The following is a 26667-nucleotide window of genomic DNA, read 5'->3' as shown; positions in this document are numbered from 1 at the left end:
TCTCAATTTTCTCAATTCTGAAATGCAGACAAATTTTATTAACCTAGTGTAAGAATCATTTTAACTGAAAGGTTTTCAGTGTCTGCAAAATTAAAATTAAAATCGCAATTAGAAGGTTTCTAAAAAGATTCATTCTGGTTTTTTTTCTTTTTGTTGGAGTATAGTTGCTGTACAATGTTGTGTTAGTTTCTGCTGTACAGCAAAGTGAATCAGATATATGAACACATATAGCTACTCTTTTTTTAGAGTTCCTTCCCATTTAGGTCACCACAGGTCATTAAGTAGAGTTCACTGTGCTATACAGCAGGTTCTCATTAGTTATGTATTTTATACATAGTGTGTGTGTGTAAATATATGTCAATCCCAATCTCCCAACTCACCCCCTTTCCCCCATCTTGGTAACCATAAACTTATTCTCTACATCTGTGATTCTATTTCTGCTTTGCAAATAAGTTAATCTGTACCATTTTTCTAGATTTCACATATAAGCAATATTCAGATCCATTATTAGTGAAGAATAAAGTCATATAGTAGATATCAAACACAGTGTAACTATAAGTAACTTTATATATTCCAAAGAAATACTTAAAGTTGAGAATACATCAGATTAGTAGGTTATATAAATTCAGCGTTTTCTGGAGCCTTGGGAATTTGCTTTAATGGTTAAAAGGCATGTATCTCTCTAATCAGAAGAGTATCTGAAATTTTTCAAAATGATATATTAAAAGAAAACTAACAGGCACACAGGTGAAGCCACCAGCAAACCAAACAATGTATCAGAAAGTCACAATTACCAAAGATGTCTTAAGGCCACAACTCAGGAGAGCTGCTAAATTCTTTTAATAATTTGATCAACATCAAATTATTAAAAGAACTGTGGTTTTATAAAGTATAGAATGTATGTTTTATCCCAGCTCTGGAGAGGGCCTATACAGATCCAGACAGATCATAAGGGATCACATTACAGTAAAACAGGTGAAATGAGTTGTTAAATAATTTATTTACTTTGGAGAAATAAAGATTTGAAAACTTACCCAGTGTAACAAAAAAACAAAAGAGGCTGTCCACAATAGTGTCCATAACAGTTTCCATTTCTGTGTCTGTGATATCTGGTCTGTTAATGGCTAAAACGACACAGGTAAAGGAGAAAAAAGTTGGAATTTATCCCTTATCTTTACTAAACTCTTAAGATTATTACTAAGCACATATCAGTAGGCAGTTTTACAATCTTTGCAATCTTCAAACAAGTAAAACCCTTTTTGTTTTAAATTTTAAGTGAACAAATATCCACTAAAAATTATGATACCTCAAAAAAAAAACCCCTCAATATTGGTAGTAGTAATAAGCAGTTTCGTATCTAATACTAATAAGTATCTCATTAGTATCTAATACTAATAAGTATCTTATTAGTATTCTAATAGTATCGTATTAGAGTGCTAGTAAGAAAAAAGAAAAACCTGCCACATATATTACACAAAATTTTTGCCAGAGCAAACAAGAAAATAAATATTGTATTCCTTAATTTTATTCACAAATGTTACATGACCTCAAGAAACTACAGATTTTATTATCTAATACTGCTAGAAAAGACCAATGCAAATCAATTATGGCAAGATCAACATCACGTATATTTTCTTTGTCTTGTAACAAATTGTATGTATTTCTTCTCTGATGTACTACTGTACTTAAGTGGTTCTCAAACTTTAGTGAGTATAAGAATCACTCTAAGAATATGACAGAACAGAAAGAAGTTTTTTAGGAAGCTATTAAAGATTCTTAAGCCCTTACCTTCAGGGATTCAATTCAATAGATTTGGAATAATTCTAGGAAACCTGCAATTTTGACAAACACCTGGGACTACACATTTTTTCTTTTTTGTCCCATTTCTGTCTTGGAACTTTAACAGCCAACATTTCAAATGTTTTTAAAAGGATAGAATAACGGTCCCTAGGCAGGAGGGAAGAATAAAGAGAGAGATGGCAAGACTACTCACTAGACAGACAACCAGAGACTCTGCTGTCCTGACTACTTTACTACATCATGGTTTCCACATTTGGAAAACAGTCTGCTGTGGCTATACTTAATGAAACAAAGACCTTGCCTTATATATCTTCCCCTCTCTCTGAGTTTGCAGGCCCAATGTCTGACAAGTAGATGCTCAGTAACTATTCGTCAAATGACTGACTGGACTAAAATATTATGTAATACTATTTTTAGGTTCCCAGCAACCTGAATGTGAAAACAAATATAAAATTTAGTATGACCTGTGATCAGCATGAGAGGAAATATTGATCCAATTGGATAGATCAAAGCATTCAAAGAAAGTATGGTACATGCAGAGAACATTAAAGTAAAAAAGCCTTTAACCATAATCCAGATGAGGAAACATGCTGCTATTGAGTATTGCAGGCTGCCATCGATTCAAATCAGATGACAGAAATGACATAATGTGAATTATATAAATTCAAGGCATACCAACCCAGTGTAAACCAAAAAGCGAAAGAGGCTGGCAACTAGAGTGGCCACAACAGTTTCTATTTCTGACACCTGGTCTGTTAATGGCTAAAACAACACAGGGAAAGGAGAAAGAAGTGATCAGCATTTTATCCCTTATTTTTACTAAACTCTTAAAATTAATCACTGGTTCAGGTAAAAATTGGTAGGACGCCTCCAGCCTTCAGGTCTTATACCCTAGTCCCACACCTCTGAAACAACTGACCTCAACAGTCAAAACACTGTCCATCAATAAGTTCAACTCACTGTCGACAGCTACTTGGTTTGTCTGAGACATCAGCCTAAGTCTAACTGAGGTGGTGACTCTGCATTCTTTGTTTAATCAATTGCTAATCCACAAAAAACAGGTGATACAGACTCAATCCATGGTATCAATATACTTGATTTATGTTAGTAACAATCTGTTTAAAATAACTACTTAAAGCACCTGTAATGTTTGAGAGGATTTGGCAGATAACTACATAATGATTAAGAAAGAGCACTAACTCTGAGTGATTGCCTGGGTGTAGTAACCTGGTTTTGCCATTTCCTTATTAAGCTTCTTCTTATCTATGCCTCAGTTTTTTTCATCTAGAAAATAGAAATAATATTAATATACAACTTCATTAAGTTATTCTGAGGAGTAAATGAGCTTATATTGTAAAGAGCATATAGAACAATCTATCATTATCATTATAATTATACTTCTGAGAATCTGAACAATTAACCATGTGATTAAACCTTAAAATTAATAAATTTATACTTTAAATTCAGTAATACTTTCATACATGATTTTTTAAGTTGACAGATATAAGAAAATATTTATAAGCATGAATGTTTAATGAATTTAGACTCACTATAAATTTAACTATTTTTAATAATTATTTAAATATTTGGGCAGATTTTGTTTGTTAGATTTATAAAGTTGCCTGGTGTGGTATCTGAAGAACTTAAAACTACCCATCCATAAAAAAATCATGAAATTTTGCTATTTGCAGCAATGTAGATGGACCTGGAGGGTACTATGCTAAATGAAAGAAGTCATTTAGAGAGACATCACAGAGAGACAAATACTGCATGACATCACTCACATATGAAATCTAAAAAACATAACAAACTAGTTATACAACAAAAAAGAAGCAGACTCACAGCTACAGATAGCAAACAAATGGTTAACCAGCGGGGAGAGGGAAGGGGGAACCTAGGGTTAGGGATTAAGAGGTGCAAATTATTGTAAGTCAAGATAAAATAAGCTACGAGGATACACTATACAACACAGGGAATATAGCCAATATTTTATACAAACTATAAATGGAATATAACCTTTAAAAATTGTGAGGCACTATATTATACACCTGTAACATATAATATTGTAAATTGACTATACATCAATTAAAAAATCTTTAAAATTTAATATGCTGAATTTATAAATGCAATTTAAAGTGTTTAAAGGAATTTAAGAAACTAAGTTTGTTGACTAAGTCTGTTAAATGAGACTAGAATTTAGTTGGTTCAACCTGAGCCAAATGATCAAAGAATTAAGAAAAGGTGCTTGTTTTTACAAAGCCATATTTGTAAATATTGTAACAATATTTACAATTTCAGCTTAAAGGTCAAAGGGAAACTAGTTTTAAACTTAGCAACTTGAGTAGTTAATTAAGTTAAAGGTCAGTAAAATGTAAACAGACATCTATAAATAAATACAGTACTGTCAAAAATCTCTTACATGGACAATTCAGCAAATATTTATACCCATTTGGAAATGTTGCTTAATTTCAACAAGAAGGTATGCTATGGAGCGAGGTAAAACCAAAAGATTCATGTTCTCTTCTCTTGGGAGTTTACCACCTGGTTCCGTGTTTTACAACAGGATGCAACTGGCATTCTGAGCAGAACAATCTTCTGTGTGAGTATGGCTGGAACACTGCAGAACATCTAGCATTGCGAGTCCCTGCTCACTAAATGCTAGTAGCAACTGTGACAATCAAACCTGTCCTTACACATTTCCAAATGCCGCCGTGGGAGGGACATACTCCCTATGTTAGTACCACTTAAACACTAGTCATCCCCAAACATCTCAATCCTTAAGTACCAAATTAATTATTTCAGTGAACTGGCTAATCACATCCTCCATATGCTGTAACTGTCCTTAAAACGTTTGACACAACTAATCAATGGGCACAAAGCAAGATGAGTAAGTTCTAGAGAGTTGCCATACAACACTGTACCAAAGTCAACAATACTGTATTGTATACTTATCAAAATGTTAAGAAGGTAGATCTCACAGTAAGTGTTTTTACAAAGGAAAAAAAATCAACACACAATAAAACATGGTATGGATGTTGTGTGTGTGTGTGTGTTAATTTTAATCTACATCCAAGAAATGGTCAGTTTATCAAAACTGGGAATACAAACTTCAGAGGGGATTAGATAGCATTTGATCAAATACCAGTACTCAATCCTACTAACGCATGAACAGGGACTCCCTGGTGGCTCAGATGGTAAAGAATTTGCCTGTAATGCGGGAGAGACCTGGGTTTGATCCCTGGGTTGGGAAGATTCCCCTGGAGGAGGGCATGGCAACCCACTCCAGAATTCTTGCCTAGAGAATTCCCATGGATAGAGGAGCCTGGCGGGCTTCAGTCCATGGGGTTGCAAAGAGTCGGACATGACTGAGCAACTATGCACAGCATAGCACAACCACCTCTACTTGAAAATGGTACTTATACATCATTCCATAATAGGACTTTAGTAGCTGCTGACTCTCTGTTGTTGTCTGACCTTGACATCATAACCAACCTTTGCTGAGTACTTACAATAATGTCAGTAACTTTTCCAGGCATTTAACATACAAGAATGCATTTAACTCCCACAAAAACTCTGAGGTAGATAGTATCATTAGTCCTGTTTTACAGACTTGGAAACTATTGCACAGAGAAGCAAAGTAAACTTGTTCTTTTTCAAAGATCAAAGCACTAAAAGATTAACTGAATCCTACTACTAAAATACTATCTTACTTGCCATGAGTAAAATATTCATGCAAGTTGCTGTGGGGTACCTAAAATGTCAGATAGTTTGTGCCTCACTGAGCTTTACTAAACAGATTTAGTAAATGTTGTTTATATGTGACAGAATTCAGTCTGAGACTTGTTTTCTTTATGTGCTGTAAACAAAGCTGGTTTTGGAGTGCACTAAACATGTTCACTGTTTTTTTCTTTTACAGTACACTGTTCATTTTGTTAACAATGAATTACAATATTCTTATTTTTACATACCACGATATGAAACAAGCTCCTTATTTTGATTACATAATACAAACATGTCATCTTCCAAAGTAATAAAATTGAGATACTGATCAAAAACCTAGAAACAAAAGAAAAGGTTTTAAAATCAATTTTATAATACTGAATACACATTTAGTTTGATTTAACCTACCAATGGTAAAATTTTAAAAATTATAATTATATTCAATAATTAAAAATCATACCATTTGCAGATGGCCTAGTTGGGCAAAAATGAGAAGTTAACATTAATAAACAATTAAAACAAGACTAGGCAATAAATTTTCAGGGACAGTAGCATTTTCAGAAAGAATTTTATATGTAAAGTTTTTTTAAATTGTGGTGGGGATAGGAATAGATATCAATTTTGAAGAGAAACAATTTTAACTTTTATATTCATTTTAATCACACTTTCCTAAGAAAGTCATAGTAACTGGTTTTACATTGTGATCTGTATTTACAGAAGTACAAATCAGGAGAAAAACTAAGAAAACTATTTGAGATATGTTAAATATAGTTAAATAAAAGACTGTACCTATTATTTCATGTAACACTAACGATAAATTTTCGGAGAAGGCAATGGCACCCCACTCCAGTACTCTTGCCTGGAAAATCCTATGGACGGAGGAGCCTGGTAGGCTGCAGTCCATGAGGTCGCAAAGAGTTGGGCAAGACTGAGCGACCTCACTTTCACTTTTCACTTTCACGCATTGGAGAAGGAAATGGCAACCCACTCCAGTATTCTTGCCTGGAGAATCCCAGAGACAGAGGAGCCTAGTGGGCTGCCATGTATGGGGTTGCACATAGTCGGACACGACTGAAGCAAATTAGCAGCAGCAGCAGCGACAATAAATTTTAGAACAGAAAGAATAATAAGACATAAGCCTCAAGAACTAATCAGAAGTAGTAGTGGACTATCTAAGAATGAAAAATCTGTTAAAGAATGGGAATTAAAAGCATGGTTCTTTAGTTTTTTATTTGCCCTACATCACTTTGCAGAATTTTCAGCTATACCTTGTCCAAATTCAAGAAACAAAAGGGCAAAACAGGGCTACAACCAAAAACAAACAAAACAAAACCAGGGGTACAACCAAGAATATATAGATTTATTTATAATTGAGCTGAACATGACAAAAAATCACTATGATATAGAATTGCTGGCCTGTTGTGAATTCTTTCTTTCTTATAATATGCAATTCAGCATCCTTGGATACTCTCTCCTAACTAAAAAAATATGTGAAGATAGTATGGTGACTATAGTGTAGCTCAGTGGTAAAGAATCTGCCTGCCAATGCAGGAGACACAGGTTCATTCTCTGGGTCAGGAAGATCTCCTGGAGAAGGAAATGGCAACCCACTCCAGTATTCTCGCCTGGGAAATCCCACAGACAGAGGGGCCTCGTGGACAACAGTCCATGGCACTGCCAAGAGTTAGACACAACTTAGTGACTAAACAACAACAGCAGCGCATTGATGATATATAAAACAGTGTCAAAATAGTCTAACTTACGACAACACAACTGTCAAACTGTTTCTAAGCTGAGCTAAAAAGATGACACAAATTCCAGACTAAACCAAAAAATGATTCAGCTTTTTATTTTTGTCTTTCAAATTAATCAATTAATAAGTTCCTTTAGTTTGGTTTATTTCGCCTAGTTCAAGTTGAAGATAATTTACATTATCAAAACCCTTTCGAGAAGTATTTTGAATCTATTTCTTAGGTTGCTCTGATCTTTTGTAATGAGACACCTATGCTGATCTATAGGTTTCAGATTATTACTTAAATTTACATTAGCAAAACATCAGCCAACCAAAATCTTACCTTGGCTACTTGTGTTACCGCACTAGCCGCTAATGCTGCATTTGCAATATCTTCCAGTTTACTTCTTGAAATAGCAGAAATAAAATTTAAATAATATGATTCATAGAGTTGATTTCGAAGATCCTATGAATACAATGAATACTTCATTCTTACAGGACAGTATAAAGGATGATGACAAATTAAAATCTTTTAGATGCAATAAGAGCATGCTTTCTGAGGATAATATACATGTTCAAAAGACAGGTTATACAAAGGATAGAAAAAAAGTATCCCAGGAAAACAAATTTATAAAGCAGTGCTGGTTACTTGGTTACCAGATAAAACTGAAACATATTTTAATGATTAAAGTTATATTATCAATAAAATTCTATTCATTAAAATAGTGCACAAAACTGCTTTCACATAGCATATCTATGTTCTTCTTAAAGGGTTTGCCTGGTGGCTCAGATGGTAAAGAATCTGCTTGTAATGCAGGAGACCTGGGTTCGGGATCCCTGTGTTGGGAATATTCCTTGGAGAAGGGAATGGCTACCTACTCCAGGATTCCTGCCTTCTTACATAGTTTAAATGCTTATTATATGTGGCAGACACTACCTTCTACTGTTCTAGTATGCCATGATTGTACACAGAAATGTTATCATTCTAATGACCAATTCTAGAAGTATTCCTTCATGATCATCCAAAAATAGCATCATTTATAGTTATTCAGTTCTGAAATCAAATTTACTTATCTTAAACTCACAGTTAAATATGTATATGGTTTCAAATCTAATATACTGTCAATTTTAACAGGCACCACTGTTTTCCATAGCACTAAGGAAGAATTAATACTGCCAATAAAATTCTAAAACACACCACCAATTTTAAGATACATATGATTTTTGAAAATGCTGAAATATGAAAAGCTAAGAGTCTGGTGCCTGTATGTGGGAGGTAGCTGAGCAGAGCAGCATTTCAACGAAGACTGGGAGATTGGTTTAAAACTGAGAATTGAGAGAATGGATAAATAAGTAATTATATTGAGGATATTGGGAGCCACGTTTCTTACTGTGAGAGAGAAATGATCAATTTGTAAAGGGAGAAAGGAAAAGCTGGAATGAATCCTGCACTTCTGAACTGAATTATGAAGGCTGTCTGTCTGTCTATCTATCTAGAGAGGAAAGTAGGAAGATATAAAGCATTAAATACAGATACACATAAATTTCTTAGCTCTTTCCATTGAGTGGGCCTAGGAACTGTGACATCGTGGCAGCGATGAGTATCTAATGCTCAAACACCAGTTTCTCTCTTTTTTTAAGCTCTATCAGTTTATTGCTATCAACCTATCTCTCTCCACCCTCACGCATATGTGCTCAGTCATGCAACCCCATGGACTGCAGCTCGCCAGGCTCCTCTGTCTATGGACTTTTTCAGGCAAGAATGCTGGACTGGGTTGCCATTTCCTTCTCCAGGCAAACACCAATTTCTGAATACCACTTTCCACAAAAAAACAACCAACAAATGGTTGATTTTGGGCTGGGACAGAGAAGTGTAAAATGAGACTGGTATATTTTATTATGTCAGAAAGTAAAGAAATGATCAAAGAATGATGGAGACATTTCAAAAGAAGTTGAATAACAAAGCAGCATACAAGATCAATACATAAAAGTCAACTGGGTATCTACAAACTTGCAACGAGCAATCCTAAAAATGAAATTAAGAAAACAATTCCAGGACTTCCTGGTGGTCCAGTAGTTAACAATCCACTCTGCAATGCAGGGGATGTGGGTTCAAAGCCTGGTCAGGGAACTAAGATCCCACATGCTGCAGAGCAACTAAGCCTGAGTTCTCTGCAGCCCACACGCCACAACTAGAGAGTCTGTGCATCGCAACAAAAGACCCCCATGATGCAACGAAGATCCTGCATGCCTCAACTAAGACCCGACACAGCCAAAGAAAGAAAACTCCATTTACAATAGTATTAAAAAATACAAAGGAATAAATTTAGTGAAAGAAGGAACATTTACATTCTGCACACTACTAAGCATTATTAAAAGATCTAAGTAAATGGAAAGATACCCATGCTCATGGATCAGAACATTTAATATTGTTAAGAAGGCAATACTCTCCAAATGATCTACAGAGTCAGTGAGATCTCTATCAGAATCCAGGCTGGTTTCTTTATAGAAATTGACAGGCTAATCCTACAATTACCGCGAAAATTCAAAGAACCCAGAAAAGCCAAAATGAAAACAAAGTTGGAAGACTCAACTTCCCAATTTCAAAACCTACTACCAAGTAAGACTAATTAAAGACAGTGTGGTACTGGCATAAGGGCAGACACAGAGATCAATGAAAAAGAACCAAGAGTCCAGAAATAAATCAATTTATTTATTGTTAACTAATTTCTGACAAAGCTGCCAAGACTGTTCATTGGGGAAAGAATAATCTCTTCAAAAAGGAAGCTGGGAGAACTGGGTAATTACAGGCAAAAGAATGAAGATGGACAACCATCTTACAGTATATATAAAAACTAACTCAAGAAGTATCAAAGACTTAAATACAAGAGTCAAAATAATAAAAATCTTCAAAGAAAACAAGAGACTTGGCAATTGTTTCTTAAATATGACACCACAGGACAAACAACTTAAGAACAAATAAACTTAAAATGAGTTTAAAGCCAAAGAGAAAATTGCAAATAGAACTCCCTTATGACCCAGCAATCCCACTGCTGGGCATATACACCGAGGAAACCAGAATTGAAAGAGACACATGTACCCCAATGTTCATCGCAGCACTGATTATAATAGCCAGGACATGGAAACAACCTAGATGTCCCTCAGCAGATGAATGGATAAGAAAGCTGTGGTACATATACACAATGGAGTATTACTCAGCCGTTAAAAAGAATTCATTTGAATCAGTTCTGATGAGATGGACGAAACTGGAGCCGATTATACAGAGTGAAGTAAGCCAGAAAGAAAAACACCAATACAGTATACTAACACATATATATGGAATTTAGAAAGATGGCAATGACGACCCTGTATGCAAGACAGGAAAAAAGATGCAGCTGTCTATAACAGACTTTTGGACTCAGAGGGAGAGGGAGAGGGTGGGATGATATGGGAGAATGGCATTCTATTATGTATACTATCATGTAAGAATTGAATCGCTAGTCTATGTCTGACGCAGGATACAGCATGCTTGGGGCTGGTGCATGGGGATGACCCACAGAGATGTTATGGGGAGGGAGGTGGGAGGGGGGTTCATGTTTGGGAACACATGTAAGAATTAAAGATTTTAAAATTAGAAAAATAAAATAAAATAAAATTAAATTAAAAAAAAAAAAAAATAAAGCCAAAGTAAAACTTTTTAATGCTCCACAGGATACTAAGAAAGTGAAAGGAAAACCCACAGGATGGGAGAAAATTTCTGCAAATAATATACTTGATAAAGGTCTAGTAATTCAAAATCTATAAAGTACTTTAACAACTCAATAATAAAAAAATAACCCAATTAAAAACTGGATAAGGACCATGAATAGACATTTTTCTAAAGATATAAACTGCCAGTAAACATATGTAAAAATGTTTAATATAAATCATCAGGGAAATGCAAATCAAAACCACAGTGAGATACCATTTTACACTCACTAGAATGGCTACAATCAACTGTCAAATAATAAAAATTGCTGGCAAGGGACTGGAGAAACTGGAACCCTCAAACACTGCTGGATGGAATAAAAAGTGATGCAACCACTTTGGAAAATAGTCTGGCAATTCCTCAAAAGGTTAACCGCGGTGTTATCACTTGATGCAGCAGTTCCATTCCTAGGTGCTCACAGACACAAGAGAAATCAAAACATAGGTCTACACAGAAACTTGTACACAAATGTTTGCAGAAGCATTATTTACAAGAGCCACAAGGTGGAAGCAAACCAGATGATAAATGGTTAAAATCTGGTATATCCAAACAATTGAATATTATTCAGCAATAAAAAGGAAAGAAGTATTGATACAATTACAGTATAGATCAATCTTGAAAACATTACACCAAGAGGAAGAAGGCAGATACAACAAACAATATTCATGATTCTATTCATAATATGCAGAATGGACCAATGTACAGAAACAAACAGTACCTTAGGGTTGGGGGTTCAGGGGTTAGGGATGTAATAGCTAAGGTGATGAAAATGTTCAATAATAGGTTATTCCTCTTAGTAATCTCCCATCCATAGAGCCCCTCATTCTGCCCATCGGCTATCAATCCCTGATTGTCTTTGCTGTATTTGGAGTTGAGCTCAGTTCTGCACTAATGCCAGAGGCTCAATAAAATCTGTCTTACTGTTTTTTAAAAAACAAAACAAAACAGGGTTAATTGTATGGTATGTGAATTATATTTCAATAAAGCTGTTTTAAAACAAGGAAAGAGGAAAGGACTTATAAACTGTACTTCTTCAAAAACTGGCATAACCGAGGTTTATGCAGGGTAAAAGAAAGCTGGGCATTATTAGCTATATAGGACACAAAATATGTGACCTTCACAAACAAACAGAAATTTGATTCAACAGTCAGCAAGTAAAGAGCCTGTGACTTACTGCAGACACTATTAGGTACCTATCCAATATCTATTTCCCCTTTTCCTTTGCTAAAAGAAAAAAAGATTTTATTTGGGGGTGGCAATACACTCATCTAAAGCTTAACTTTTGTGACCTCCCCTCATGTTAATTCTATGCAATGAGATATAAACCAAAGTCTTCTGGGAGTTTCTGGGAAAGCTTTCTTGATTAAAATCAGGAGTCAGGGCTATCATAGTCCATTCCTTCCTCTTGCCTATATCACATAGATGTGATATCTAAAATTGCAGCTACCACCTTGTGTATGTGAAGCAACAACCAAGACAACAGAAAATGACAAACTAAAGATGATAGGTCAAAAAGATACCAGAGGCCTGAATCTTTGTCTAACAGAGCTGCTGTACCAACTTGGACCTCCTATTCTTAGAATTATATTCCTATTCTTATATTAAAGCCAATATAGTTAGGTATTCTGTTTTTTAAGGCAAGGGTTATTTTCAATAAATATAGTGCTTAATCAGTCAAAAAATTTTAAATCTTTCAGTCTACAGAATATTCAAAGATAGTCTCAGAAATCAAAGTGGAAAATTGGGTAAGGAAATTTCTGATTTTTCACAATGGACATCTAAAAAAAAAAAAAAAGTTTCCACCTTCAAGAATCAAGAAAATAAGAACTCATGTTACCTGACACATTCTGTCAATATTTTCTTCAGTTGGCATTACAAAGTACACCGCGGGAACATCTGGAATGGGATCTCGATCAGAGTGCAAAAGCCTATAAGATGTAAAGAATATAAAATTTACTTTTTTCTTAGTGACTTATCTAAAAAGATAGGTAAAAACAGTACTTCTCAAACTAGAAGTTTACCAGTTCAAGGACGTGACCTGTGCTCTAAAAGCTCTTACTACAATTAATCATTTAACCCATCTTTCCTCTTGTATCAATGTTAATATTATTTATTAGTAAGATCCTAATCTCAGTTTTAATTTCTTCTACTTCAATCACTTTACTTCTAATACCTCTTACGGTCAGAGTCCCTTCTACCAATATTCTCTCTGAATGAGAACTAATGAACATTCAAAATCAATTTTATTTCCATTTTTCATAGAAATATGGTGGGAGGAGGTAAGTGGGAGGAAACTGCTATTCTCTAAGAGAGGGAAAACAGAAAGCTGGAACTGTCTTTAGAATCTTTAGAAGCGATAAAAAATTTAGCTATAAATAAAATCAAGCACATTTTTTAAATGAAAGGTATAGGAATGCTTCCTTAAATCTTTAAGACAATATATATCATTCTATTTATTGCTTCATGAGAATGCATAAGAGATCAGCTAAGCATCTCATAGACTGTACAATTTGATAGCTTTTTCTTTTACAGTTCAGGAAGTATAGTCATTCAAATATCCCAATAGCAAATGAATGACAAAATGTCTTTATTCACCACTGTAAGATTTTACCATGTTTTTATATCAGGAAACAAGAGAAATATTCTATTTCTACAATATTCCAGTCATCCTTCTGTAAGCAATATCCCATATACAATCTTCTACATATATCTTTTTATATATACAAATATTTCAGTCATCCTTCTATGAAGAAGAGAGTGAAAGAGGCCCATGCTGCCAGTGAGTCCACAGTCAGTAACTCCTTTCCATACGTCTGGCTGCTGCTAACATCAAAAGGATTATAATGTGCTGGCAGCCACCGATTGCTGTCACCTTACAATGACTGTCCAACTATCTAAAAGGTTACAACCACCTTTTCGTGATCTGGAAATGAAACCTGTAATTATTGTTTTTTACAAATCAGCTTAAACCAATTTGCAGATTTACAGTAACTGATGAAACATTCTCCAGCAAAAAAAGGAAGAACAGTCAGACACAGGGTACATAGCAATTTACCAGAGTAGCTATTTATTAATAATCTTTTCATGTTCTCATGTCAGTAGCAACATGTATGCAGCAAGAACACACAACTCTCAGCTGGCAGAATATCTTGTTACTCTTTAAAAGTGCTGAGGCTTCGCTTTTGTTAGTCACTGTTTCAGAGCTACTATGGTTCAGTAGACAAACAGCCCAGCATAAGTGGCCAAGCAATCTGTCCACAACTCTGCAATTAATTACCTATACAATAATGGGACAATCACTCAAACTCTACAAACTTTTGTCTTTTCATTTGTAAAATAAAATAAAATAAAAATTCATTTGCTGCCTAAAACAGTAAGGCAGCAAAAATAACCAATGCTTAAAACACACCATCATTTTCAAGGATGGCATAAACCTTAACTTCAGTTCAGGTCATAAGCATCACAAGTCACCAACAAGAGATGTGTATTTTAAGTCTGACATAAAAATGAAAGGAAAAATCTGTCAAATATTATATTTCACCAAACCTAAGATGCTATCAATTTTACAATGTATTAAACAGACAGAAAAATGGTGCCCATTAAACTATGCTATGGCATCAATAAGACAGACTCTAATTTCATAAATATTAAAAACTAAAATGATTTTTTAGAATCAATGTAATAGCCTATTTACAACAAATATTTACTATAAAACTGAAGAATTTAAGAATTTAACTAGATTCTGATATGTTATTCATTGGAGATCTAAATCACATTCCCAATAAGAGCATGTTATAATTCAACATATTAGAATATCACAGAATGAAAACTGATAATGTCCTAAAAAACCAAAATGCAAATAGGTTACAATGCCATAAAATTGGACTCCTTCAGTACATAAAAGTATTAGTAGCTATTCAAGAATATAAGCCTGTTCTATTAGGCTAAGTATGCAAAATAACGCAATTTATTTGCTTTAGCAGTCGTATCATAAGGAATATAATCAAATAAATTCAGTGGTTAAGAAGACAACACAGAAAGTTCCTTTGGAGATTGACTGTCATTATTTCCTAGTTACTTAAAATTTTCAAATTAAAGATATACCGATTTAGATATTCCTCTTTTAAAAAAGCGTGTTTTTCTTATTCCTCCCTGAAATAAATGAACTATAGTTTTACTTGATAACTGTACTTATTTTACTTTCATATATGACCACTTTGACAGCCAAATAACATAGTGAGGCTAAGTATTAGTGTAACTACAAAGAATAATAAACAGAAAGCTCTACCTGTCATCAGACATCAAAAAATTTTTACAACTGTGAAACATTGCTCATCTTTGAAAGGGAGGAAAGTAAATCCAATTACGAATTGGGGGTGATTCTTTGAAATTAAAAATGTGTTTTCTATTTCTTTTTACCTAAAATAATGTGACAATACAGACCGAGAGGAGGAGAACAGGTAGAACTACGATTACAAACATTGAAGTAAGTCCTATATGCGACATAAATACGGGACCATTTAGAGAGAGAAAATACAAGCATCAAGCAAGGCCGATGTTCTTGCTACTATTAATAATCACAATTATTGAAATGTCCTTATAAAAAGAGTATTTCAATTAAAAGAATAAAAAAATCTCAAAGCTGAAAGAGACCTTCAGACAACCAGTTCCTTTCCTTTACATAGAGAGCAAACTAATCTGTAGGAAAAGACACCAAAGAGAAAATTTAAATTCTCAGACTGAGGATTATTTTTTCCTTTGGAAATAAAAGGTTTAATAAGAGAAGATAAGAGGAAAAAATGTTGTTTTCTATATACAAGTGCTATGCTGCTGCTGCTGCTAAGTTGCTTCAGCCGTGTCCAACTCTGTGCAACCCCATAGGCGGCAGCCCACCAGCCTCCCCTGTCCCTGGGATTCTCCAGGCAAGAACACTGGAGTGGGTTACCATTTCCTTCTCCAATATACAAGTGCTATAAGCTAGCATTATTTTCTTAATAAACACCCCTAGTAATTTGATTTCAGGGTGGCTAATATTTTTTAACAATGTATTTGAAAACAAATGCCATTTCTAGAAATATGTTAAAACTCACAGATGCAGAGTGATTCCCATGTCTCTCAGCTCCTTCACAGATAGCAAAGGGGAGATGATATCTTGGCCGAATCTGTCATAAATGAGCACCTAGTTAAAAACAAAAGAGTCACGTGTTTTTAAAACATAATTATCAATGAACAGTCAATAGAGAACCCAATACTAAGATACTGTTGAAGTACATTTTGTTTTATTTTTGCCACACTGGACTGTCAGTTCCCCAACCAGGGATTGAATCCGAGACCCCTGCAGTGGGAGCACAGAGTCTTAATCACTGGACTGCCAGGGAAGTCTGAGTACGTTTTATTTTAATATACTGAATTCTTATACTTACCTCAATTTAATATTTTTCACAATTATTTACCAAAATGTCCACTTACCTAGTAATTCATTCTTTAGAAGTGTTATTACTCTTGTTAAGCTAAATTATCATGTAAATTCTTCTTATAAAATACTTTTTTCCAGGTTAAAAAACATACTAGAGACTATAACATACTAGAGACTATAATAAGATATAGCTTATTATATCTTAAGCTATAATAAAGGACTTTGAACATACAGTAAACTCAGATACACTCCCCTATCCAGTTCACATATATCCTCTCTTAAAAGAGAGAAGTAAAAAATCAGTCTTCCCTTGTGGCTCAGCTGCTAAAGAATCTGCATGTAATGCGGGAGACCTGGGTTCGATCTCTGGGTTGGGAAGATCCCCTGGAGAAGAGAAAGGCTACCCATTCCAGTATTCTGGTCTGGAGAATTCCATGGACTGTATTGTCCATGGGGTCGCAAAGAGTCGGACACAACTGAGTGACTCTCACCTTCAAAAAGTAGTCACTCTCAAAACTAATGCTTAATAAGTTCAAAGACTATTTATGAAAATCCTCCTGCTCTAGTTACAAAAGGTTGGATGTTGCAGAATTCAAATTCTTCTTTACACCTCAATACCATATTATTAATCTTGTGATAAGAGAAGTGATGGGTAGGGAAAGAATTTGACACAATTCTGAACCCCATAAATTCTCAAGTTATTTAATTCATATGCTCAATATAGGCACTCTGAGAAGGCAATGGCAACCCACTCCAGTACTCTTGCCTGGAAAATCCCATGGAAGGAGGAGCCTGGTAGGCTGCAGTCCATGGGGTCACTAAGAGTCGGACACGACTGAGCAACTTCACTTTCACATTTCACTTTCATGCACTGGAGAAGGCAATGGGAACCCACTCCAGTGTTCTTGCCTGGAGAATCTCAGGGACAGGGGAGCCTGGTGGCTGCCGTCTATGGGGTCGCACAGAGGTGGACACGACTGAAGCGATTTAGGAGCAGCAGTAACAGCAGCAACATAGGCACTAGAAATAATAAGTAATGCAAAGGGCAACAGGAAGATGACTGCAAATAAACAGGAAGGAAGAGGAAAATGAGGGACCCTGCTAAAGCTTAAACTGTAAATTCAATATAGATGATTTTAATCACCTTTATTAGCATTAACCCAAATGACTTACAGGGACTCTTAAAAGTTTTCAAAACACTCCAAACTGTAACCAAGTTGATTTGCTCTTAATTCGTAGAAAGAGAGAAGTATAAAGTGGCTATAATCTCATAAAGTTTAAACCAAATCAATCGCATTATAATCTCTTTGAAGAAAAAGGTGGAATTAACAGATACAAACTATTAATAGTATACATAAAACAGATACACAACAAGCATTTACCATATAACACAGGGAACTACATTCAATATCTTGTAATAATCTATAATGGAAAATAATTTGAAAGAAATCTCTGTATATAATAGAATCACTTTCCTGTACCCCTGAGATTAACACAATATTGCAAATCAACTATGCTTCAATTAAAAAAAAAAAAGATTTACATTAAGAAGCCATGTTAAATAAAAGCAAAATATTCACGCATTACAACTAAAATGTGTTACTCTTAGTATTATAAGAAATATCCTCCACCACCACCAATAAGGGCTGAGAGAAAGAATCTCCATTAAAATAAAATTCTCTTACCTTCCAAACTGGTTCTCCAGTGCTATTTTTAACATGAGGCACATTAAAATTCAACATACGCTTCAAAGCCACTGGAAATGAAAACAGTCTTATTAAATATTACCAATGTCTGTGATTTCACTTTCCTCCCACATTTATTACTTATTACCTCAAAACAAAATGCACAAATCACTCTGGAAAAACAGATTTAACAAATGACTTTGTAAGACAGTTTGATCAACAGCTAAAAGGCATGTGTCTAGATTTTCTAACATGCGGTAAGCATCTGTTTCCACACGAAAATGTGAAAAATGTTCAGGAAGCTTTTTCCATGTCTCCTGATGATACCACACTATATTTTATATAGATGTAAAAAAAAATCCTGTCAATCATGAACTTGCAGTGGCCTCAACAGATAGCTGTTGTCTGTTTATTGTGTGGCTAAATGAACAGATTAAGATCAGTATTGATGGGCTTCCCTGGTAGCTCAGCAGTAAAGAATCTGCCTGCCAATGCAGGAGACATGGGTCTGAACTTTGGTCCAGGAAGATGCCATATACCACGGAGCAACTAAGCTCATGCATCGTAACTACTGAGGCTGTGCTTTGAGACCCGGAAAATTGCCAACTATTGAGCTCATGTGCGCCAAGTATTAAAGCTCATGCACCCTAGGAGTCCGTGGCTCTGTAATAAGAAGAGCCACCACAATGAGAAGCCCACACACTGCAATGAAGAGCAACTCTCAGTCTCTGCAACTAGAGAAAAGTCCATGCGGCAATGGAGACCCAGTAGAGTCAAAAATACATATATACATCATTTTTAAAAAGATCAGTATTGCGAGAAACAAAAATCTTCTATATGTAATTGGTTCAAAACCTTCATACAGTAGTTCTGGTTTTCAGCTGTCCTGGAGTGCATTCTATGGCAAATTTATCCTGTCAGATCCACTAGTGAGACTTTCCTATAGATGTGGTAGGTAACTGATAAATCCTGATTTAAAAAATACAATTCTATAATCACAGAAGTTATGCTCTACATGTTATAGCATTTTGTGTTTTTTATCGCCATTCTGTTCATGATTTATAGCAGACTCAGTACTCTTGCTGGAAAATCCCATGGATGGAGGAGCCCGGTAGGCTACAGTGCGAAGAGTCAGACACGACTGAGCAACTTCACTTTCACTTCTTACTTTCATGCATTGGAGAACGAAATGGCGACCCACTCCACTGTTCTTGCCTGGAGAATCCCAGGGACAGGAGAGCCTGTTGGGCTGCCATCTGTGGGGTCGTACATAGTCAGACACGACTGATGCAACTTAGCAGCAGCAGCAGCAATGTTTTCTAAGAAAAATAAAAATCTTGCTATACCTTTATGTCCCCTTCATGTATCACAGCCTTGTTGTGGCGACGGGGCTTGCATAATTCTGTGAAGCTATGAGCCATGCCATGCAGGGCTACCCAAGAGAGACAAGTTAATGTGGAGAGTTCTGCCAAATTGTGGTCCACTGGAGGAGACAATGGCAAACCACTCCAGTATTCTTGCCGTGAAAACCCCCTGAACAGTATGAAAAGGCAAAAAGATATGATGCCAGAAGATGAGTCCCCAAGGTCGGTAGGTGTCCAATATGCTACTGGGGAAGAGCCGAGAAATAGCTACAAAAGAGTGAAGAGGCTGGGCCAAAGCAGAAATGACACTTAGTTGCAGATGTATCTGGTGGTGAAAGTAAAGTCTGATGCTATAAAGAACAATATTGCATAGGAACCTGGAATATTAGGTCCATCAATCAAGGTAAATTGGATGTGGTCAAACAGGAGATGACAACAGTGAACTCTGACATCTTAGGAATCAGTGAACTAAAATGGATGGGAATGGGCAAATTTAATTCAGATGACCATTTTATCTACTACTGTAGCCAAGAATCCCTAAGAAGACATTAAGTAGTCCTCAACAAAAGAGTTTGAAATGCACTACTTGGGTGCAATCTAAAAAACGACAGAATGATCTCGGTTCGTTTCCAAGGCAAACCATTCAACATCACAGTAATCCAAGTTTATGCCCTAACCACTAAGGTCAAAGAAGCTGAAGTAGAATGATTCTATGAAGACCCACAATATCTTCTAAAAATAACATCAAAAAGAGATGCCCTTTTCATCAGAGGGGATTGGAATGCAAAAGTAGGAAGTCAAGAGATATCTGGAGTAACAGGCAAGTTTGGCCTTGGAGTACAAAACGAAGCAGGACAAAGGCAAAAAGTTCTGTCAAGAGAACACATTGGTCACAGAAAACACCCTCTTCCAACAACCCAAGAGACGACTCTACATATGGACATCACGAGATGTCAATACCAAAATCAGACTGAATTATATTCTTTGAAGCCAAACAGAAGTTCTATACTGTAAGCAAAAGAAAGACCTGGAGCTGTCTGTAGCTCAGATTATGAGCACCTTAACACAAAATTCAGGCTTAAACTGAAGAAAGTAAGGAAAACCAGGCCGCCATTCAGGTATGATCTAAATCAAATCCCTTATGATTATAGCGTGAGGTGACAGATTTAAAGGATTTGATCTGATAGAGTGCCTGAAGAACTATGGAATGAGGTTGGTAACACTGTATAGGAAACAATGACCAAAACCATACCCAAGAAAGTGAAATGGAAGAAGTCAAAGTGCTTGTCTGCGGAGGCCTTAGAAATAGTTTAGAAAGAAGAGAGGTAAAAGGCAGGGGAGAAAGAAAAAGATGCACTCAACTGAATGCAGAGTTCCAGAGAAGAGCAAGGAGATAAGAAGGCCTTCTTAAATGAACAGTGCAAAGTAGAGGAAAACAACAAAATGGGAAAAACTTAAGATCTCTTCAAGAAAACTGAAGATATCGGGGAACATTTCATGCAAAGATGGGCACAATAAAGGACAGAAACTGTAAGGGCCTAAAGAAGCAGAAGAGATGGCAAGAACACACAGAAGAACTACACAAAAAAGATCTTCATGGCCCAGATAGCCACGATGGTGTGGTCACTCACCAAGAGCCAGACATCTTGAAATGTGAAGTCAAGTGGGCCTTAGGAAGCATTACTATGAACAAAGCTAGTGGAGGTGATGGAATTCCAACTGAGCTATTTCAAATCCTGAAAGATGATACCAAAGTGCTGCACTCAATATGTCAGCAAATTTGGAAAACTCAGCAGTGGCCACAGGACTGGAAAAGGTCAGTTTTCATTCTAATCCCAAAGAATGCCAGTGCCAAAGAATCTTCAATCTACCGCACAATTGCACTCATTTCACATGCTAGCAAGGTCATGCTCAAAATCCTTCAAGCTAGGTTTCAACAGTATGTGAAGTGAGAACTTTCAGATGTACAAGCTGGATTTGGAAAAGGCAGAGGAACCAGAGATCAAATTGCCAACATCCATTGGATCACAGAAAAAGCAGAATTCCAGAAAAACAATTACTTCTGCTTCATGGACTATGCTAAAGCCTTTGACTGTGTGGATCACAACCAACTTTAGAAAATTCTTAAAGAGATGGAAGTGCCCTGAAAATCTGTATGCAGGTCAAAAAGCAACAGCTAAAAAGGGACACGGAACAATGGACTGGTTCCAACTGGGAAAGGACTACGTCAAGGCTGTATATTGTTACCCTGCTTATTTAACTTATATGCAGAGTACATCATGTGAAACGCTGGGCTAGATGAAGCTCAAGCTGGAATCAAGGTTGCCAGGAGAAATATCAATAACCTCATATAAGCAGATGACACCACACTAATGGCAGAAAGCAAAGAGGAACTAAAGAGCCTCTTGATGATGGTGAAGGAGAGTGGAAAAGCTGGCTTAAAACTCAACATTCAAAAAACTAAGATCATGGTATCCAGTCCCATCACTTGGCAAACAGAAGGGGAAAAAGTGGAAGCAGTGACAGATTTTCTTGGGCTCCAAAATCACTAAGGATGGTCACTGCAGCCACGAAATTCAAAGATGCTTGCTCCTTGGAAGGGAAGATATGACAAACCTAGATAGCATATTCGGAGAAGGCAATGGCACCCCACTCCAGTACTCTTGCCTGGGAAAATCCCATGGATGGAGGAGCCTGAAAGGCTGCAGTCCATGGGGTTACTAAGGGTCGGACACGACTAAGTGACTTCACTTTCACTTTTCACCTTCACGCACTGGAGAAGGAAATGGCAATCTACTCCAGTGTTCTTGCCTGGAGAATCCCAGGGACGGGGGAGCCTGCTGGGCTGCCGTCTTGGGGTCGCAGAGTCGGACACGACTGAAGTGACTTAGCAGCCGGAGCAGCAGATAGTGTATTAAACAGCAGAGATATCCCTTTGCTGACAAAGATCCATCTAGTTAAGGCTATGGTTTTTCCACTAGTCATGTACAGATATGAGAGTTGTACCATAAAGAAGGCTGAGTGATGAAGAACTGATGCTTTCGAATTGTGGTCCTGGAGACGACTCTTCAGAGTCCCTTGGACTGCAAGGAGATGAAACCAGTCCATCCTAAAGGAAATCCACCCTGAATATTCACTGGAAGAACTGATGCTGAAGCTCCAATACTTTGGCCACCTGATGCGAAGAACCGACTAACTGGAAAAGACCCTGATGCTGGGAAAGACTGAGGCGGTTGGACAGCACCACTGACTCAATGGACATGAGCTTGAGCAAACTCTGGGGATAGTGAAGGCCAGGAAAGTCTGGTGTGCTGCAGTCCACGGGGTTGCAAAGAGTCAGGACATGGCTTAGCAACTGAACAACAACAAGAATACTTTCATAAGAAACTGAGAGTGCCAAATATTCAAGGGAGGGTAGCTTATTAATTTTTTAAATGACTGGGAACCCTAAAATCTACCTGAGTTTTTAAAAGCATTTGAATCAGGTTTTATTAATACAGAATAATCTACAACATAAACACCTACCAGAGGAGTTTATAATACTCAAATCACCTGGGTATCAATTTACACCATCTTCACTCACTAGAAAAACTTCTACTAAATGCTTATTTCTGGAGGCAGGTAAAATAATAGAGGAGACTGCACTTCAGTGATAAATATATTTATATGTACAGAGATAGAGAGATGATTTTTTGGTAAAATGCTTGTACCTAATGTCCAGACAATAATACACATTGCCAATAATTTGGACATACTTCAGAAGCTCACAGGTGTTATGATATTTCACTTTAACAGAGGACCACTAGGAAGATTCACAGCCTGGGTTCCATGAGTTTCAGGTGCATGGTGTTCTCCAGAAGAAGGCTTCACTAATGGAAAGAAGCCCTAGTCAGCAGATATTCCCACATTTGCCTTCTTACCTCCATCTTGGTGAATTTCCCCAACTGTAAGCCTGGGCTAACTTCTGACACCATGGATTTGTTAATAAAGTAAATGGTCTATGCTCAATATATATAAAAATGTATTTTGGGTTTCCCTGGTGGCAAAGAATCTGCCTACCAATGCAGGAAATGTGGGTTTGATCCCTGAGTTGGGAAGATTCCCTGGAGGAGGAAATGGCAACCCATTCCAGTATTCTTGCCTGGGAAATGCCATGGACAGAGGAGCCCGGTGGGCTACAGTATGTGGGGGTCACAGAAGAGTCAGACACACCTCAGCGACTAAACAGTAACAATTTTACTTTCATTAGAGTAATTCTCTAAAGGCTTAAGCTCACTGCTTGTAACTGAAATGACCAAACCTACTATCTGCAGTCCTAGACTTCGCTAGCAGCTTCACCCTTACCTGGAATGCATTCTTCATTCACTACACATCCAACTACACTTACTATTCACTCAGCAGTGTTTAGTGAGTGTTCACCATCTGCCAGACATCGCTCCAGCTGCTGGCACTAAACACAACATTCAGTCAAAATTACTTCTCATTAAGCAGCTTTCATTCTAGTTGGCGGGAGAAAGATAGCAAGTAAAACGTGAGATTACCATAAATGCTACGGAGAAAAATAGAGACGACAGGTAGAAGAGATGGTTGTGGTGTTTAGTCAGGAGAGGCCTCCTGAGAAGCAACATCTGAGGAAAATCCCAAAGGAAGTGAGGAAGTGAGCCATGCAGATCTCTCTGAAGGTAATATTCCAGAAAAAGGAAAGGCTCTGATGTGCATTCTGGTGTGTTCAAGGAAAGGAGAGAGTAATAGCAAGTGAGTCAGAAAGTTGAGTGGAAAGCAGATCATATAGGGCTTTGTAGACCACCTGTGGCTTTTACCATGATGGAAATGAGACGCTGCTAGAGTTGTTGCTGCTGTTTAATCACCAAGTCAGGTCTGACCCCCTTGCGACCCCATGGACTGTAGCCCGCCAGGCTCCTCTGTCCATGGGGTTTCCCAGGCAAGAATACTGGAGTGGGTTGCCATTTCCTTCTGCACGGGATCTTGCCCAACCAGGGATTTAACTGGGCAGGTGGATTCTTCACCTCTGAGCCACCTGGGAAGCCCCAGGTTGCAAGAGGATTTTGAGATCACTCCTGGTAATGTGGGGAAAAAAATGAAGGTGAACAGGAATGTAAGAGCTCATTATGCAGTGTCAGTAGCAGACTGAAATCTATCACTAATTGTTTCTCTGAATTTCAAAGGAAGGAATCAAGTACAGCCAAAATCCTTTCTGTAGGCCATATTAATTGTAACCAGTAATATTCCTACTCAGATTTATATGCAGAACTTAACTACAAGAGACACAACTTTCAACTTGAAAATTCTTGATGGCTTATTTGTCAGCTCCTCAGAATTAATGGTTTGCCAACTATCAAGACAATTAGTGAACAGGTATAAACTATCAGTTTGTATCTAACAGATGTAAACCAAGTTGTCAACAAAGTTTCCAAAAAAATGACAAAGCGAACATTATCTAAGGTGGGAAAAAAAGTGCAGAAGCAGTATTTTTTTTTAACTCATACTTGCACGGTATAAATGGAAAGTATATAAGCATGTTTTATTAAACATGAAACTAATAACGCACTGTTTAAAAACACCGGTCTACCAAGTAATAGGAAAGGTATTCATTCGTTTTGCCATTCTTACATCCCATTCCAGCATGCTAGAGGCGGAAATCATTATCACTAGGCATCTCTCCCCAGATTAGTTCACAGCAGAGAAATGGCAGAATGGAATCTGCTCTGGAAAGAATATCTAAATTTTGTAATTGTAGTGGAAGTGCCGAAAGATTTAACTCTCAACATTAAAATAAGAGAGAACCGAAGAAACAAACGCGAAGACCTCACAGATGGCAACAGAGGGCGGGAAATGCCAGCTGCCAGATCTTGTCGCCACGGCTTTCTGAGACCCAGTAGGAAAGACACAAGAACAGGACCGCAGCAACCTGCTCACCCCTAAAATCCTTTCTCCAGCACCACATCAGAGGGCCGACTTCTCAAGCTAATGGAATCTCTTCCCTAAAAACTCAAAAGGGGAGGGGCTTTCGATGCCCTGAGAACTGGATTAAACTCTGAGGTCCGTTTTCGAGCTGCACGCAAGGCGACCGAGTGAGGGCGATAAGCAGAGGAAGATGTCCTCACGGCAAGCACAAAACCGCAGAGAAGGGAGTAAGTTGGTACCTGTTTGTCTCTCTCGGATACTGGCTGCTGCGGCGGCCGCCATCTTGGCTCCCACCATCCACTGCCTGGCTGGCGAGCCTAGCCTGACGATGACGTGGCCGGCACGACCGCCCCGGAAGCAAAGACTAAATGGGAGGGACCACAAAGGGCCGGCCCCGCCTCCTCCAAGGTGACCGACCCCCGCCCGGGCCCTGTGCGGCCCGCCCTATGCCCTCAGCTCTCTCCTGGAGACCCAATAGGAGAAAGACGCTTGAATACCCGATACTGTTTACAGCGACGGGACAGGAGGGATTTTCAACCTATCAAGCCCCAACTTCTGAAAGGGTAACTGCTTTAAATTTCCCTGATAGAGCAGGAGCGTGTTGTAGTGCTAAAAACCTAATTAAATGCAGGACTGTTAGTTCGGTCGTCTACAGGTATCTTATGTTATTTGGCTCAGTCGTGTCCGACTCTTGCGTCTGCCAGGCTCCTCTGTTCATGGGACTCTCCGGGGAAGATTACTGGACTGGGTTGCCATTTCTTCCTCCAGGGGATCTTCCCCACCCCGGATCGAACCCGCGTCTCCGAATCTTCTGCTTTACATGCGGTTTCTTTACAGTTGAGCCAGCGGGGAAGCCCCTTCAGATCTCTTGAGGTAATCTAGGCGCTTAAGAATCACAGGACTGAAGTAAATGAAGTTCATGGAACAGAACTGGCACTTAAATGCTAGCTGCCTTACCTTTACCCAGTGTAGCTGGAGAGGTGTCCCGTTTGCTTTTTTCTGGAAGACAGGTGGCTTTGAAGCATTGCTCTTCAGGCAGATTTCTTAATCTCATCTTAGGCAAAAGCAGTCTAGCTGAGTGGGGTTGTTTTGCCATCATAGACACAGGAGTCAGGAAGGTGCAAACTGGAAATTTGTATTTTTCTCCTTTTTGTAAATGCAAAATCACAAAAAAGTTCTTTGGTGTGGTGAGGGGGGACGTTAGTGGATAATGCAGGTGTCTTGATGTACACTTAAAACCATGTGATGACAAAATACATCCAATATTGATTTCTAAC

The 26667-nt window shown here is 37.4% G+C and overlaps 1 protein-coding gene and 1 long non-coding RNA gene across 2 annotated transcripts in view; one reads left to right on the top strand and one right to left on the bottom strand.

Moving 5' to 3' along the window:
- Positions 1-25687, bottom strand: part of SCFD1 (sec1 family domain containing 1) — a 110140-nt gene extending 84453 nt beyond the window's left edge. Inside the window, exons 1-7 of the mRNA XM_052659393.1 lie at positions 25630-25687; positions 18102-18172; positions 16091-16179; positions 12838-12928; positions 7596-7718; positions 5769-5856; positions 1035-1124 (exon numbers count right to left, since the gene is read on the bottom strand). Of these exons, the coding sequence (XP_052515353.1) occupies positions 1035-1124; positions 5769-5856; positions 7596-7718; positions 12838-12928; positions 16091-16179; positions 18102-18172; positions 25630-25687 (610 nt within the window). The remainder of the gene's footprint in view (positions 1-1034; positions 1125-5768; positions 5857-7595; positions 7719-12837; positions 12929-16090; positions 16180-18101; positions 18173-25629) is intronic.
- Positions 25688-25867: 180 nt separating this feature from the next.
- The window catches only part of LOC128066372 (uncharacterized), a 45517-nt gene continuing 44717 nt past the window's right edge, over positions 25868-26667 (top strand). Inside the window, exon 1 of the long non-coding RNA XR_008201215.1 lies at positions 25868-25953. This is a non-coding gene — a long non-coding RNA (uncharacterized LOC128066372). The remainder of the gene's footprint in view (positions 25954-26667) is intronic.

Source organism: Budorcas taxicolor, chromosome 21, assembly GCF_023091745.1.
Source record: "Budorcas taxicolor isolate Tak-1 chromosome 21, Takin1.1, whole genome shotgun sequence".
In the NCBI taxonomy this organism is placed as follows: Eukaryota; Metazoa; Chordata; class Mammalia; order Artiodactyla; family Bovidae; genus Budorcas; species Budorcas taxicolor.
Note: the sequence above shows the minus strand (reverse complement) of the source record. Positions and strands in the feature narration are given on the sequence as shown.